General features: G+C 41.5%; 2 protein-coding genes across 8 annotated transcripts in view; both read left to right on the plus strand.

Moving 5' to 3' along the window:
• Positions 1-16,011, plus strand: part of astn1 (astrotactin 1) — a 485,289-nt gene that overhangs the window by 76,526 nt on the left and 392,752 nt on the right. The window lies entirely within an intron of this gene.
• Positions 7,551-8,426, plus strand: snap91b (synaptosome associated protein 91b). Its single transcript, XM_086271515.1, has 2 exons — positions 7,551-8,257; positions 8,351-8,426. Exons 1-2 carry the CDS (start codon positions 7,551-7,553, stop codon positions 8,424-8,426), a joined length of 783 nt encoding a protein of 260 aa, XP_086127641.1.

Below are 16,011 nucleotides of genomic sequence, written 5' to 3' on the forward strand. Positions count from 1 at the left end.
GAGAGGTAAAGATAGGATTGACATGGACTTGTATGCTCAGCCAAGCTGAGATGCCTTGATAAAATGGATTACACTTATACAGTCAAAAATCCTAGAGTTGCCACAAAGTGTTTTCCAGTCCGTTCAGCATAAAACATTTTTTCTCATCTCAAGTTTTTATCTCAGTTTTAGGAAGTAATGATAATTGTATGTAACACATTAATAAATTATCAACAGGAAATGTCAGTATTTGTTAGTGTTTGTATTATACTTGGTGTTTGTTATTCGTATGTGCCATATAACATATGTCCGACGTATCTGGAACATGTTATTAAGATCAACATTTTTGCTGTCTGCATTTTGGTGTTTTGAAATTGAACAAGTGAAAAGTGGATATTAACGAGAAACTGAGAGACAATATGGGACTGTCTTTGGTTGACATATCTTTTTAATGTCATGTGGATGTCTGGGACAGTGTCTGTTGAAAGGCATACTGGGTTGGTCATTCCCATTTTTAAAAGGGTGTGTGGCAAATTATGAGCATATCACACTGCTCTGAAAATATCTATTCCATGATGCTGAAAAGGACGTAACTGGGATTCAGGAGAAACAATGCTTGACTGGCTGTGGAGCAGTTTGCAACATTTTCACCCTATTAGAACTTCTGAGTCGTTCATGGGAACTTGACCATGAAATCTACATGTGTTTTGTGGACTTGAGGAAGGTCCCAAATGGGCACCTTTAGGGATTCCAGGGACTCCAAGTCCATTGATTCCTTCTGTTCTTGTGCAATCATAGTGAGAACCGTGTCCATGTTCTCTGCACAAAGTTAAGCACATTTCAGTAGGTGTTGGACTCCATCAGGTACGGCTGCTCGATTATGGCAAAAATGATAATCACGATTATTTTCACTGAAATTGAGATCTCGATTATTTGACGATATTTATTTAACCCTTTAAGACCTACTATAGAACCAAGTCCGCCAGAGCTTATATTATTTTTTTTTACATATTGTAGTGCCATTTGTGGGAGCATTTCAAGTTGCTATACATCAGTACAACTGTTATAGCCCATATTTTAATAATATGTATGCATTAAGTCCATAGTAACTACATTAATTGCAAAAAAGTGCAATAAACTACAAAACAATTGAAAATCGTTTTTGTTTTTTTTACATATACTTCTATTTGGAGAAATTTAAGAGGTTTATCCCTCAAAACTTTAAATACAAAAAAGTTGCAAAAAATAGTTTACAACAACAGGAAATTTATTTTGAGTGTCTTCATAGTTTTATTTTGGAGATACACCAATTTTTATATACTGCAGGAAAAACAAAAAACAATCCTATGATGCAAATTTGCAAAGAAAACAGCATGTGCATCAAAATAAACTATTTCCAGCAGTGCAATTAGAGTTCTAAGCATCACAGAAACTATTCAGAAAAGTCAAAAATGACTTAAAAGCCTATACTGGTGCTTTTATAAGGCCTACAAGTAAAAAACTACATTTTCCGCGAAAATGACGTCACTTCCGGTTTCGGGCAGGAAATGGCGGACATGCCATAGTTCGCGCTGACATCTGTTACAAACAGCTGATCAGATCGGCAAAGCGTGTTTCTGGAATATTATGTTTTTGTTCCTGCAAGCGCTTTTTATGCAATTTTTGCAAAGCTATATATGGAAGGAAACCGTGACCGAGGACAAGCTGATGGCATAAGATGCAAGTACAACTCCTCTGGTTTCATATGCAAAAAAAAAATATTTCGCTAGCTTACGCGGTTCAGGTTCTACAGGGATTTAAAAATAGTTACACAAAACGGAGCATGCAGCTCTGACCGGCTTTAAAGGGTTAACAATAACAATGTATTGAATAATGACTTTAAAAAGTAATATAAAATAGTGTGCAACACCACTGAAGTTTTTTTTTTTCCTCTCTTTTCAACCAACGGCAGTCACTCTCCTCTCCAAATAACTTCTGCTTAGCTTTCCGAGTTTCCCTTGGGTCCTCTTAATCAGCGGTCTCCACCCTTTTTTGTGCCACGGACCGGTTTATGCCCGACAATATTTTCACGGACTGGCCTTTAAGGTGTCGCGGATAAATGAGGGAGGGGCTAATAATCGGCTCAGTCATTTTTAATGATCGTTGAAAGCCCAGATTGTAATTGTGATTAAAATTAGATTAATTGAGCAGCCCTACCATCAGGGTTGCCCATTGTGTGAAATCCTGTTGGTGATATTCAGTAACAGGATCACAAGGTGTAGAAAAGTTGAGGAAGGTTTGTGTTAGGAACTTCAGAATAGCATTTCTTCCTTTGCAGATGAAGTGGTTCTGTTAGCTTCATCTAAATGTGACCTAGAGCATGCATTGGAGAATCCACTGGAATTGTTTCCTGAGGCCATGGCTCTCTGCTGGAAAATTGTGAAACGCTAGATAAGGGGGAGATGCTGCCAAACAAGGATGTTAAAATATCTTGGCATCTTATTCACAAGTAATAGCAAGTTGGAGCTTGATATAATGCAGTTATTGTTAGCGTTCAATTTACCACTTCATCTATGTTCCAGCGTTCACCTGTGATTATGAAATGTGGGTGATGACCAAAAGAGTAAGATGACAAATACAAGGGCTGAAATGAATTCCTCGCTACACTGTACAGCATACACGGCATAATGTGGTGTATGCTGTACAGTGCAGCGAGGAATGCCCAGACCTCTACATTGGAGAGACCAAACAGCCACTTCACAAGCGCATGGCACAACATAGAAGAGCCACCTCCACAGGACAAGACTCAGCAGTCCATCTGCATCTAAAGGTCAAAGGTCACTCTTTCAAGGATGCCAATGTTCACATTTTGGACAGAGAGGACAGATGGTTTGAAAGAGGAGTGAAAGAAGCATCTATGTCCACTGTGAGCGACCATCTTTGAACAGAGGCGGTGGTTTACGACACCAACTGTCTGCCATCTATAATCCAGTTTTGAGATCCCTCCCCAGACGGCTTAACGCCCACTCACATCCTGGGCCATCTGACATCAGGAATTCGCATGATAAGGTGGGGCCAGGTTTCCCAATGAGCTCACCCAAAACTCTGGCTGATTGGGACCCACACCTTGGCCTTTTCACACCTTGGCTCAGGCGGTTAGAGGATCATCAGGGGGTCCTTTTGTCCCACTTTGGGGGGATACTCCCACTAGGTTTAAATCTGGGACTCCCCACCATTTGATCTTAGAACTGAAGAAGCTTCTCGGATGAGAGGTGAAATGTCTTCAAGCAACTTAAAGAAGTCCAGACGCTTTTCTTTGCAAGCTCCTTCGACTACGATGACCTGGATGACTGAGAACCTTCACAGATACAATTAATGTAATTATTATTTATTTTTAAGATAATGTCGTTAGTATAAAATCTGCATATGTGATATAAGGATCTAGTTTTTTTCTTGGAGTTATGCTTACATTAACACATCCACTGTTTTAGAATCAATTACTTATTTATTACCAGTGAGGCTACCAGCTAACCAACTGAAGAACTCCCAGAATGCAACATTGTGGTTTTGTTGTAACTAATTTATCAAAGATCTACTGTTGCTGTGTGTTTGTTATAGGCAATTAGTTCTTCCAGTAGCAACCTTGTGCTCTTTCTCTTTGAGAACTACCTTGAAGAGCACAGCCTCTCATGGCAAATCGTACTGTGGAATAATCATTGTGCAGAAACGTCTTTAGCTGAAGGCCAGTGAAAATGCAAGATTCTTTTTTAAATTGTGAAAGAGTTATACAGAAATGTTCAAGATTCAAAATCAAATGAGGAAAAGATAGGGGAGTGAGACAATTTGTATGGAAAGAGGCTACAGTCACTATCCATCCATGCTTGTTCCTGTCAGGAGCACAAAAATGGTGCATCATCCAATTAAAACGTGTCTCCAGACACTCCAGTCACAGACACACTATATTAATAATCATGAAAAAAAAGATGTATTATTGAATCATGTGTGCTTTGTTTTGACTTGTAGCCATCAAGGTACAGTCAAACACTGAATTACATGGGCTAGATATGCATCAGTCAAAATTTTCTTGGCCTATTTTATTTGTAACATGCTCAGATACTACGCCCATTCAAGTAGAATTAATTTCAACTCATTTTCATTCTAGTGTCCAGGGGAGCTTTTTCTGTTGTTGTTGTTGTTGAATTCAGTGGAAAAATGTCAGTCTTAGTTTTACTGGATCTCAGTGCAGCATTTGATACAGTTGACCACAACATATTACTCAAACGACTGGAGAACTGGACAGGTCTTTCAGCAACTGTACTAAACTGGTTCAAAACATACTTAGAAAACAGGAAATACTTTGTATCAATAGGTAACTTCACATCTGAGCAGACAAGTATCACATGTGGAGTTCCCCAAGGTTCCATCTTGGGACCTCTTCTGTTTAACATTTACATGCTCCCACTGGCACAGATTATAAAGAACAACAAAATAAACTATCATAGCTATGCAGATGACACACAAATATATACACAATGTCACCAGGAGACCGAGGCCCTGTACAGGCTCTTGGTAAATGCATTGAGGAAATTAATGGCTGGTTGTGCCACAATTTTCTCCAGCTAAACAAAAACAAAACTGAAGTAATAGTCTTTGGTAGGGATGGGTATCGTTTAGGTTTTATCTGATACCGGTGCCAAACCGGTACTTTTGAAACGGTGCCGGTGCTTAAACGGTGCTCAAACCGGTGCTTAAAGAATGGAGAACACAAAATTGGTCCAAAAACCTCTCATGTTCATGTTTTTTTGTAAAAAGATAACAATGTTAGCCTTTTCTGCAGCTATGGGGCATATATGGTATCACTCTTGGCTGGAAGCAGTGCTTAAACAATGGAAAAAAACACAAACTTTGTCCAAAAACCTCTCATGTTTAACTGTTTTCCACTTTTTCTTTGGTCATTTTAGCCTTTTTGGCCAGGGTGAAGGGAGTATCTGCCATCAAACAAGAAGACAGCTGCATGTAACTACGACGGTGTTTGCTAGTTCACCTTACATGCATTCATGTAATAACGTGGTTAGCCTACTCAGCGTAAATTACACACGAACAACATTAAGCTACTCACGCAGAGAAGAACGGCTGCTGCTGCATCATCATCCTCATCATTTCTGCTACACTGGTAGGGCTAGGGGCCAGGACTCTCCTCTTCGGGTTCTTGGGGGATGTTGCTAACGTCGGGTCTGATAACAGGCACCACACCCGCGGTAGATGTGCTCAGTGTGAGGTCTCGCAGCAAGCTATCAAATACGGCGCGTTTCTTGGCTTTTAAAAAAAACGCTATGCGTCGCCAGGTTTTTCATCGGATTTGAGGTGTTACTTCCTTTGCACAGTATCACCTTAAAGTACTTGTTGCTGGCTGCTGAGTTTGCATCTTTTGCTGTGAAGTGTCAGCCAGACTTTTGACCGCTTTGCTTCGGGCATTTTTAATCTGTAGCTCTGCTCTAAAAGAACGTACGTACCTGGGCCCACCTACTATCCTCGGAAACATAAAACGATTGGCTAGAATCTAAAGTGTATTACAGCTCAGGAAAAAAAAGCACCGAAATAAAGCACCGAAATGTGCGCTGCTTTTCGGTCTGGTTACTACCGTTTATGTCAGAACCGGATACCGGATACCCATCCCTAGTCTTTGGAGCCAAAGAAAAACGATTACAGGTCACCAGAGAACTTCAATCTATACACCTAAAAACCACAAACCAGGCGAGAAATTTGGGTGTAGTGATGACACATTAGGACAATAACAATATCAGGTTACTATCACCTCAAGAATATTTCAAGGATAAAAGATCTGATGTCTCAACAGGACCTGGAAAAACTAGTCCATGTATTCATCTTTAGTAGGCTTGATTACTGTAACAGCATCTTTACAGGTCTACCTAAAAAATCAGTCAGACAACTACAGCTCATTCAGAACTCTGCTGCTCGAGTCCTCACTAAGACCAAAAAAGTGGACCACATCAGTCCAGCTCTGAGGTCTTTACACTGGCTGCCTGTCCGTCAGAGGATAGACTTTAAAGTTCTGATGCTGGTCTATAAAGCTCTGAATGGTTTAGGACCAAAATACATCAGTGACCTCCTGACCCAGTATGAACCTTCCAGATCCCTCAGGTCATCTGGATCCGGTCTTTTATCAGTTCCTAGAGTCAGAATCAGACACAGAGAAGCTGCATTCAGCTTTTATGCTCCATATATCTGGAACAAACTCCCAGAAAGCCTCAGATCAGCTGAAACACTCAGTTTATTTAAATCCAGGTTGAAGACTCACCTGTTCTCAGCTGCATTTGAATAAAGCACCAAATCGGCACTGTTTTACCTTTAAGCTTAAATTTCAAAACGTACTCCTTTTTTTTTTCATTTTAAATTATGCTTTTTATTTTTTTTGTTTTTTAATGTCTCTGTAAAGCACTTTGAATCACCTTGCTGGTGAATTGTGCTATATAAATAAACTTGCCTTGCCTTCAGTCTCAATGACACTGCTTGATTAAATATAGATTTCTATATAACTATAATGGAAAGCACTGACCGGCATTTTTGTAACTTTTCTTTTAATTGAAATTTTTTATTTAACATAATATTGGCTATTCAGTATCTTTCTAATATGTTATATCCAATAACGGATCAGCTAATATATATTTTCAGTAAAAGTGCAACAGACTAGAGAACAAACAAATACAAACAAAACAAAGCAAGAAAAACCCTCAAAATAAATTGTTTCAGGTTACTGGCACAATTTTTTAGATTTCTAAAAACCAGCTGACCAGTGTTTCATTTATCTACACCTACAACGTTGGTGTAGATAAAATGGTGGTGGAGTTAAGTAGGTTGAGTAGTTTATGTTTGAGTTTTAGCAACTTTCACATTTACTTTCACTGTTATTGCTTCAACACAGAAAAGAGAGGCTACTTCAGACCCAACTGGGACTACATAGGGATCAGATGTTAGGGTCCCTGGGTCGTTGACCCAGTGTTTTGTGTTTTTGGTTCTTTGATTTTTGTTATTTCATTATATTCTATCTTTGCTTTATGGGTTTTAGGATTATTCTTAGTTAAGGTTCTCTGGGTGGGGTTTGGTTAGAGTTTTAGTGTTCTGGTTTTCTGTCTGTGTTCCATAGTTGCTGTCTCCCCTGTCTGCTGTATTCCCACGTCCAGTCTGTGTTATGTTTCCTGTTTTACTTTGAAAGTCCATGTCTGATGTTAATGTGTCTGGTTTTGCTTCCCCTTGTCTCGTTAGGCCTGATTTGCCCCAGTTGTGTTTCCCTCCTGTTAACCATTCCCTGATTGCTCCCTCTATGTATTTAAGCCCTGTGTTTCTTTGTGTCTGTGTCTACTCTCATTTATGCTGTGTGTGCCGGCTGCCTGGTCTTGTAAGTTTATTTGGATTTTTGTTACGTTTGGCCACTTTTTGCCACTTTTTGCCATCCAGCAATAAAAGCTGAGTTTTGAGCTACTTTCCGCCTCCGAGTGTCTGCACTTTGGGTCCTTCCACTTCCACTCCTGCCTGCACACAGCTTTAACCTGACAGAAGATCACGACCAGAACATGGACCCCGCAGACTCTTCAGCTTTTGAATTCAACGCTGAGATGGAGCGGATGATTGAGCTCTTTGACCACATTGCTCAGGCCAACGATTTGAGGACCATGGCAGTTGGGCTAAGCGCTGTAGATGCCATCATTTGGAGCAACCCTCGGCTTACTCAGCTTTCTACGGACACTGTACTGGGCAGCTCCATAGCTGCCTGGAGGGAGCAAGTCAGGGCTGGCGAGCTTGCTCTCTCTACCTCCACCTCCACTTCTTTTCCGCCGCCCCAGGACAACACACACTCACCACCGGCCTCAACGCTACCACAGACTTCCTCTCCTTCCACACACCAGCCGGGACCTCTTTCACCTGCATTTTTCCTGGCAGCTATGTGGTCGGACGATGAAGAGGTCTCAGTTTCTCCGCCAGTTTCAGTTCCCTCATTCAGAAGGAAACGACGCCACCGTCGCTCCTCTCTCCAATCTTCTGTTCTGCCACCTGTTGTTCCCGCTGGGGGTTCTGGAGAACCGCTCCAGCCATCTTCCGTCTCCGCTGGGGGGTCCGAGGAACCGCTTCGGCCGTCTGTTCCCGCTGGAGGGTCCAAGGAACCGCTTCGGCCGTCTGTTCCCGCTGGAGGGTCCGAGGGGCCCGTCCAGCCTCCTGTCTCGTCAGCTGGGGGGCCCGAGGGGCCCGTCCAGCAACCACCTGCGGCTCCCACCCTCGCCTGGTCCAGCCTCCGAGTCTTCACCCTCGCCTGGTCCAGCCTCCGAGTCTTCACCCTCGCCTGGTCCAGCCTCAGCCTCTGTGTTGCCTGGTCCAGCCTCGCTCTGTCTAGCTTCGTCCTGCACGTCCCGTCCGGCCTGCACGTCCTGTTCGGCCGCTTTCCAGGCCGATGACTGGACGTCGTTGCCATCATGGACGGCTCCCTGAACTATGCCGCCGTCATGGACGGCCCCCTGAACTACGTCGCCGCCGGTGCCTCCCGCCTGCCCGGCCTCCTGAACTGTTTTCTGGGCTCTTGGGCCGTCAGCCTCCGGGCCGGCCCCTGAACTTTTTCGAGACTGTTGCCTGGGCCTCTGTGCCTTTCATGGGCTCTTTTGTTTGTTTGCTTTTGGACTGTTCCTGGGCCTCAGTGCTGTTGTTTTGGACTTTGTTCCCTGTGTTTTGGTTTCTGGCTCGTTGTGTTTCATTTGTTTCGACCGTTTTGGCGATCGGCCCGATTTTGGCCTTAATCGTGCGTCGTGCATCGTGTAGTATACGTGGGGTAACGAGAAGCGATTGACACCTCACGACCAGCTCCCGATCATCAATCGCTTGGTCGTGAGGATTTCAAACCTGTTTGAAATCCTCGCGACCGTCGTGAGGGTGTCACCGCAGTTTCTCACGCTGCGCACGCGCAAACACAAATGTTAGCGAAAAAGACGGTGCAGCACGGCAGTGCAGCGTGTGATCTGGACACAAGCGATGGAGGCACAACTTGTAGAACTATGGCAAGCTCATCCGAGCCTTTTCGATGTGGCCTCACAAAATTATCACGACCACAACAACCGTGAAAACGGTTGGATCTATACATTGCTGCTCAATCACAGCTGCCTGATCAATGTTTTTCATTAGCCATTTAGCAAAGTTGATGGTGGTGGTGTGTGTGTGTCTGTGTGAGTGAAAGACAGAGGGAGAGCGAGCGACAGAATTTCTGTTATAACCTTCATTTTATGGACGCACAGTGTGAGCACTCAGGTCGCATCAGAGCATCGGGTCGTATAGTGTGAGACCTGCATCGTGACCTATGAACTTCTAACCCCTGCGAGTCAATCGTACAGTTTGAGCAGGAGCTGAATAACGTGACTGAAAAAATCGCACAGTGTCTGCCCAGCATTAACTAGCCCAGCACACACACAGATTTATGGCTAATTCAGAGGATTGAATTAGTTGGCTAAGTGGTTAACTTAGCCAACTAATTGTTGGCTAAGTGGTTAACTAAACAGATGGATGGACTGATTTTCTAGGTAAGGCAAACTGTTTACTATCACACTGATTTCATATCAAACTTGACAAATATTTCTGTAAATCAATATGCCATGTTTATATTGATTTACATGCTTACACAGCGTATTGCTATCAAGTGGAACAGTTGTAACTGTGGTCTTAATTCCATCCAATTCTTGTTATCTGCTCATTGACTGCTGCATCTCTTGGTCAGATAATTAATTGGGGACTTTTTCTACAACAGAAAGCAAAAATAAATATCATAGAAGACACGAAGCTTTTTCTATCTTTACTCTAAAGTTTCGCAAGAGCCATATTCAGTTTCCCTTTCAAAGAAAAGGGAAACGGTATTATAGGATTTTTAATCAGGAAACTTTTTACACATGCGCCACCATGTCCGTCATGTTCTGGCAGGTGAAAAAAAAAAACTCTTCAAGGAGGCAGCTTAAACCAGGCTATGATCCACTTGAAACACAAAGAACATCACATCGTCTCTTTTATTGCAGGCTCTCAGAGAATGACTCTGATCCGCCTTTTGCCTCTCGTCAGTGCAGTTATTGAAAATCACCTTCAATTTACTCGAAACATCGAGACTGCAAGGGAGCAAGTCACCGTGGTCTGTTTGATCCAATCCTTCCTTTAGATGGGATGTAGGAAGTCAGGTCTGATGGAATCAGAATTACTGAGCAAGAAACTACAATAGCTTCTGATTATCAGGCTATATTTAAAAAATGCTTCACGACTGGGAATGTGTGTACACACCTACGCATGCTGTGCATCCAGTGTGGCTCGATTGTAGAAACACAGACATAGAGAGAGGGAGAGACTATATTTTGCCCAAATCTCATACCAGATTAGGTTTAAAAGGCTCTGATGTTTCTCATATACAACTTGAATGACTTCTCTGTACTTTCTGCAGTGGGCGTGATAAATCTAATATCACTGACAGTAACTGTGTCAGATCGTAATGCATCTGTCTGGGTATTAAGGTAACCCGCCCGTTTTGTTATTCTGCACATAAAATCACATTGCATGCTTTTGAAATTGCTTGTATGGGATGGTGCTTCTTCATTTTCAGTCTGACACCTCCTTTGTTGCTGCCTTCAAAGCTATACAGCCAGCAAATAGACTGAGAATCATCTTTGTTTGTATTACAGTTTTGTCCCAAAAAGAGATTTTTTTCCCCTGACCTACAGTAGCACTCTTACTAAAACTTCTATGTATTCTTGTGGCACTGTAACCGATTCGGCAACAAAGAAGAAAGAAGGAATAGAAAAGCCCTGCTGCGGGCTTGTGCAGAGCTTCAATCAAAATCCTGGAAGCTAGTTGACATGTAGGCCATGAAGGTCCCCGCAAAGTTATTGAACTTGTTTCTCTGGGCTTTTTTTTCTCCTACCAGCAGCTTTTTATATTACCTGGCAAAGCTTCTCCTTTTTCAGTCCTTTTTCAGTCCTTTCTCAGTCCGAAGCTGGAGCCTGCAGTTTGAAAGGCTCACTGTCCCTAGATTAGGTTCTGCTGGTGTGTATGATCAGTGAACCAGAACCGGCTTGCGGTCGGAGCAGCATGGTGGGGTTGCAGCTACATCCCGCCAAGTGACTGGATGGTGATAAGTTCATTGTTGTGCCTCCTGCGTGCCCTAGATAAGCCCCAGCACGTTGGGAGTTCGCTGCCGCAGCCACAACAACAGCTGCAGCAGCCGCATCATAAGCCGTTTACGGCTGGTCAGACCGCAGCGTTCTGACAGACTGTCATTCCCACCTCTCAGGGTGTTTAGTACTAATTTAGCAGCCTGATTATAGAGGCGTACAAGTTTGCCACGTTGGAAACACACGCTGCTTGGATTCTCAAAAGACAATGAATCCGCACTGTATTTATACACCAATTACACACCCTACCAACAGCTTTTTACAAGAAGAAAAGCAGCAGTTAGAATCCTGGAGTGGATCTGAAAACCACCAAAGGGGAGAGAAATGCTGCCTTCTCTTAAGCAAGGCACTTAACAGGGTACTCCAGCAACTGCAGTTGTCATGGTAAGTCTTTGTCAGCCTTTAAAAATGCTGCAAAATGTGATTGCTGGGTAGTCTTATGAACATGTTGACATCACTTACCAAGCCAAATGTTGAAGACTGTAAATGTTTGGATGAGGAGATTTTGAACGTTTAAAGCACCATGGAGTGAAATCTTTCATGTGTTTGTCTGTGTGTGTTTTTAAAGCAGTATATTTAAGTTTTTTTTAAGTACTCAGTCTGTCATTTGTTTTGAACAATTGACTTGTATATGTTGTATATTGTATAAAATACAATGTGTCATTATGAAATTAAAAAGTCCCCAAAATGTCTCAAAAATATCCAACAAATCATCACATCCAAAGAATGAAAATTGGGTCAAAGTTGGCATTTATGTATGAAAGATAACCTTAATTAATAATAGATTGGTCCCCTGATGATGCATTTCCACTGATGTTGAAGTTTCAGTGAGAAACACATAAATAAGACTAATGGTAGTGAATACTTGGGTGAAACATTAGGCAAATTCCCAGCCAGCCTGACTGATGATTAGGGTAGGTCGACCACCTTTTCTAATGTATCTGCTATCACCCCAGCATCTGATCACAATGCGAGACGAAAACCTCAACAAGCAATCTAGCACATTTGATAACACTTGGATCACAGTGCATTCTGCATGCATGTTTTCAACTTCCATTAACATACATTTACATACACTTTGCATGTAATTGACAGATCTGCTTGAGGCCTGCAAGTCAGGACACCTCAGCCTTGGCTGCACTGAATTGGACCAACTTGTTTTTTCAGGAGATTTTCAGTACTTGGAACAGTTTATCACTTGGAAGTAGTTTAACCTCAGCCTTACCTGCATAGTGATAAAAAGTTCTCGGTTAAAAAGGATCAAACTTTCATCGGGAATGCAATATTAATCCAATCCATATGTGTTAAAGCCTGCACTTCTTTTTTATTGGTATTAGGAATGTCGGGCCTTTAGTTTTGAGCATACAGCCTCAGACACACTCAGAAGCTTACATTGTTATTCGATCTATACAACATTGATGTTTCGTCCAAAGCCACCCTTCCAGTGGATGGCCCTGCCTAACTTCAGTGAGGGGGCTCAACTGACTCCAGAGTCACGGATTATACAAATCACAATGCTTTTTGTATCTCTTTGCTTTTCACTGAAGTGGGATAACGCATGGTGGAGAGAATGAAGCTACTTGGATAGAACAATGCAGCAGTACAAGGGTTAGAGATTCTATTCTCTCTCTGTGGATAGAGAATAGTATTATCTTTTCCAGGGTCAGATATCTACCTTGCACTGCATACGAATAAATAAAACATGCACCATGCATCATCTATACTGAGTTTTGTGAAACCTCAGCACTTTTGAGCGAATATCTAACAAGAGGTGTAAAGGAGGACTTGAGGATAATTCAATACTTTTAAAGTTTTCGTTTAACTGACAACAAATGTTTAATCAATAAATTTAATTGGACAGTACATCAGTTTTACTGTTTTTTTTTATTTTATTATTTTGCCACTTTTGGTATCTATGTTGTACAGCTGTGGTTTCAAAGGTTTAACACTCTCTTCCAGATTATGTTGTGTCCTCTAACCTTAGAAGGTGCAGCACATTTTCCTGGGGAGTGCCTTTCTGCTTTGCATTATTGCTATGAGTATTGGCATTAACCTGAATTTCTATGCTTCCGTGTGTTTCTTTTGAATGGTTATTTTAAGATTGAAAAATGGGCCCAGTTAACTGAACTTTGTCAGTGACGTTTCTGCAGAGCATTAGAAAGCAGTTTTTACAAAAAGTGTTTAACATAATTACTTTAAAATAAAAGTGACAATTTGGTTGACAAAGTAGTAACCAGATGTTTACTGACAATGTGGAAAAAAGCCTCATTCCATGTAATGTAGCGCTCGGTTAACATTTCACCATCCATCCACCCTCTATACTGCATGCTGTGTGGCACAAATGCAAAAACAGAACAGTGCTAATGCTGCTGATGGGAGCGGGCAGAGACACGCACACTGGGGAATTTATTACCCACTTCAAGCATGAAGAGGGAGTGGGCTGCAGGTTTTACCAGCAGGAGAACCTTGTTCACATTCAGACTGTGATCGGTCTGGCCTTCAGAATTACGTCACGAGCTCCCTCGGTGGATTGAAACTCCGCCGTCTGCTCCTTGCGATCTAAATATAACCAGACGCTGGCGTAAATTCCCGACCATCTCACACTTCTGTTTAATCAGTTTTCTGTTTGACGTTTATTCAGCTGTGTGAAAACCCCAGGGGAACCCTCCCGAGGGATTAATAAAGTTTTATTTAATCTAATTTAATCTCATAACTTTAATCTCAGTCAAACTGATTTACTCTCAAACAAATATTACACTGAAAATAGTCAAACAATAACATTTTTAGCTCATCTAAGTGACTTATATATCATGTTTAACCTGAGTAGCGAAAGACCGCTGGGGTTTGAAAACGATGTGCCGGGAGTTTGCTGTTCTTGCCGGCTCAGATATTTGAGGTTTACACAGCTACATTCTTGCCTGAAAATATGCTAAAAGTTTATTTTGCGGCCCAGAAAGAGTAATAAGAGTAATATTAAAACTAAGTAGCTGCCACCATTGTTGGAAACAGGAATTGGCTGGGCCGGGCTATGAATTCTGGGATATGGTTTTTCATTTTTGTTGTCCGGGTGGAAAATCAGGAGAAATTCGGGACAATGGTGGCTCCGGGACATTTTCGGGAGGGTCACTGAAATTCGGGATTCTACGGAAAAATTGGGAGGGATGGCATGTATGGGTATGTAATGATGTGCTAAGTGATTGCTAGCGACACAGCTATGTTAGCATAACATAAACACAGTGAAGCTGGAGGATGAGCGTTAACTTTTTTCCACTCGATAAAAGTTAACATGAGGGTTCCTGATGGTTAGGGACAAATGCAATCGCATGGCAGGATGCTGTAAACGGACCAAACCTCAGTCAGGAGAACAACTGAGATAATCCATCCATAATACGAAGTTAGTCATTAATATACTGCAACAACATGGGAATAGAGTGGCTGTGAGAGAATTCAACATTAATGAATCAATGGTACAGAAGTGGAGGAAGCAAGAAGAATGAGTTTAATAAAGTTTGATTTATCTGACTGTTTTGTTTTGCTTAATGTGCCTTATAACCCGTGCGCCTTATGGTCCGAAAAGCACGTATATATCCATCCATTTTCTTCTGCTTATCCTTATCAGGGTCAAGGGGCGGCTGGTGCCTATCCCAACTACCTTAGGTGGAGAGGCAGGGTACACCCTGGACAGGTCCCCAGTCTGACACAGAGCTAACACAAAGAGGCCAACAACCATTCACACTCACATTCACACCTTTGGGTAATTCCGAATCATTAATGAACCTAATCCCACTAACTGCATGTCTTTGGACTATGGGAGGAAGCCTGAGTACCCTGAAAGAACCTGATTTCATATGATTTGAAAACACAGATTTTGTGTGTCATCACTGGCAAGGACACTGTTAATATGAATTTTGCAGTTATTTAATGCATTTATGGGGAAAATATTGTCAGCTCCCAAGATTATTGACCATCAGCATAAAGTTATTCAGAGTACACAAATTCTGAAATTCAAAGATTACCTTTCTATTATGGTGCTCTTACAATTCAGGATGGTAATAGATTTAAAAGAAAATAAGTAATTTTATACACTAAGTTACTTGTTATTGACAGAACTGGCTAGCATGTCAAAACACTATAGTGTTATCTTTGTTTCTGGATATCTGCTGTTGTTTCAGTGGCAAAGGGCGAGGAACTGTCAGCCTTTACACATGAACAAAACACTGTTTTTGGAACTTTAGGATCCATTGCTTTTTTTATTTTGGCTTGAAAACACAACCTCTGATTCTTTTTTCTTTTCTTTTTTTTTTAATTCTCCTCTCTTGTGGTTGGCCAAATGTATGAAAATGTAGTGTTAATTTGCTAAAGTGCTCTTTTAATGAGCGTGGGAGTTGCTTAATCTTAATTGATTATTGGTGGAGATGCATCGCAATCTGTCTGGTTCTTCTAAATGAGCTGTCATTCACACTGTACTGTATGTTTACTTTGGTCTAATTAATCTGCATGGCCAAAAATTGTCTTTAAAAGTTAAAAGAAAGTACACACCAAGCAGCTAATTTACTGGATCAAGATCACAAAATTATGGAAATTCATATTAATTACTTCAAAGTTAGTACAGAAGCAAATAGCAGCATAAACAACATTGTAAATCATCACACGGGTTATAAGTAACTACACAAACTCTCAATCACAACATCCTTGACAGTTTCTGTTTTTCCTTCATTTTCACATTACTTATATCAAAACAGTTTATTTTTCATGCCAAGAGAAATGCAGCATTATGAAAGCATGATGTTGGAGATGAAAAGAGAAAGAAGCACCTGCAGACCTTTGCACGTCATGCACATTTCTCAGA

Source organism: Aulonocara sp. 'chitande type north' Nkhata Bay, linkage group LG18, assembly GCF_057382095.1.
Source record: "Aulonocara sp. 'chitande type north' Nkhata Bay isolate Kocher_YH1m ecotype deep benthic linkage group LG18, A_spYH_male_GT1.1, whole genome shotgun sequence".
In the NCBI taxonomy this organism is placed as follows: domain Eukaryota; kingdom Metazoa; phylum Chordata; class Actinopteri; order Cichliformes; family Cichlidae; genus Aulonocara; species Aulonocara sp. 'chitande type north' Nkhata Bay.

Coding starts and splice junctions, on each gene's coding strand:
- snap91b (XM_086271515.1), top strand. CDS start 7,551: ATGGACCCCGCAGACTCTTCAGCTTTTGAATTCAACGCTGAGATGGAG. Junction 8,258..8,350: donor GCGGCTCCCACCCTCGCCTG/GTCCAGCCTCCG, acceptor TGCCTGGTCCAG/CCTCGCTCTGTCTAGCTTCG.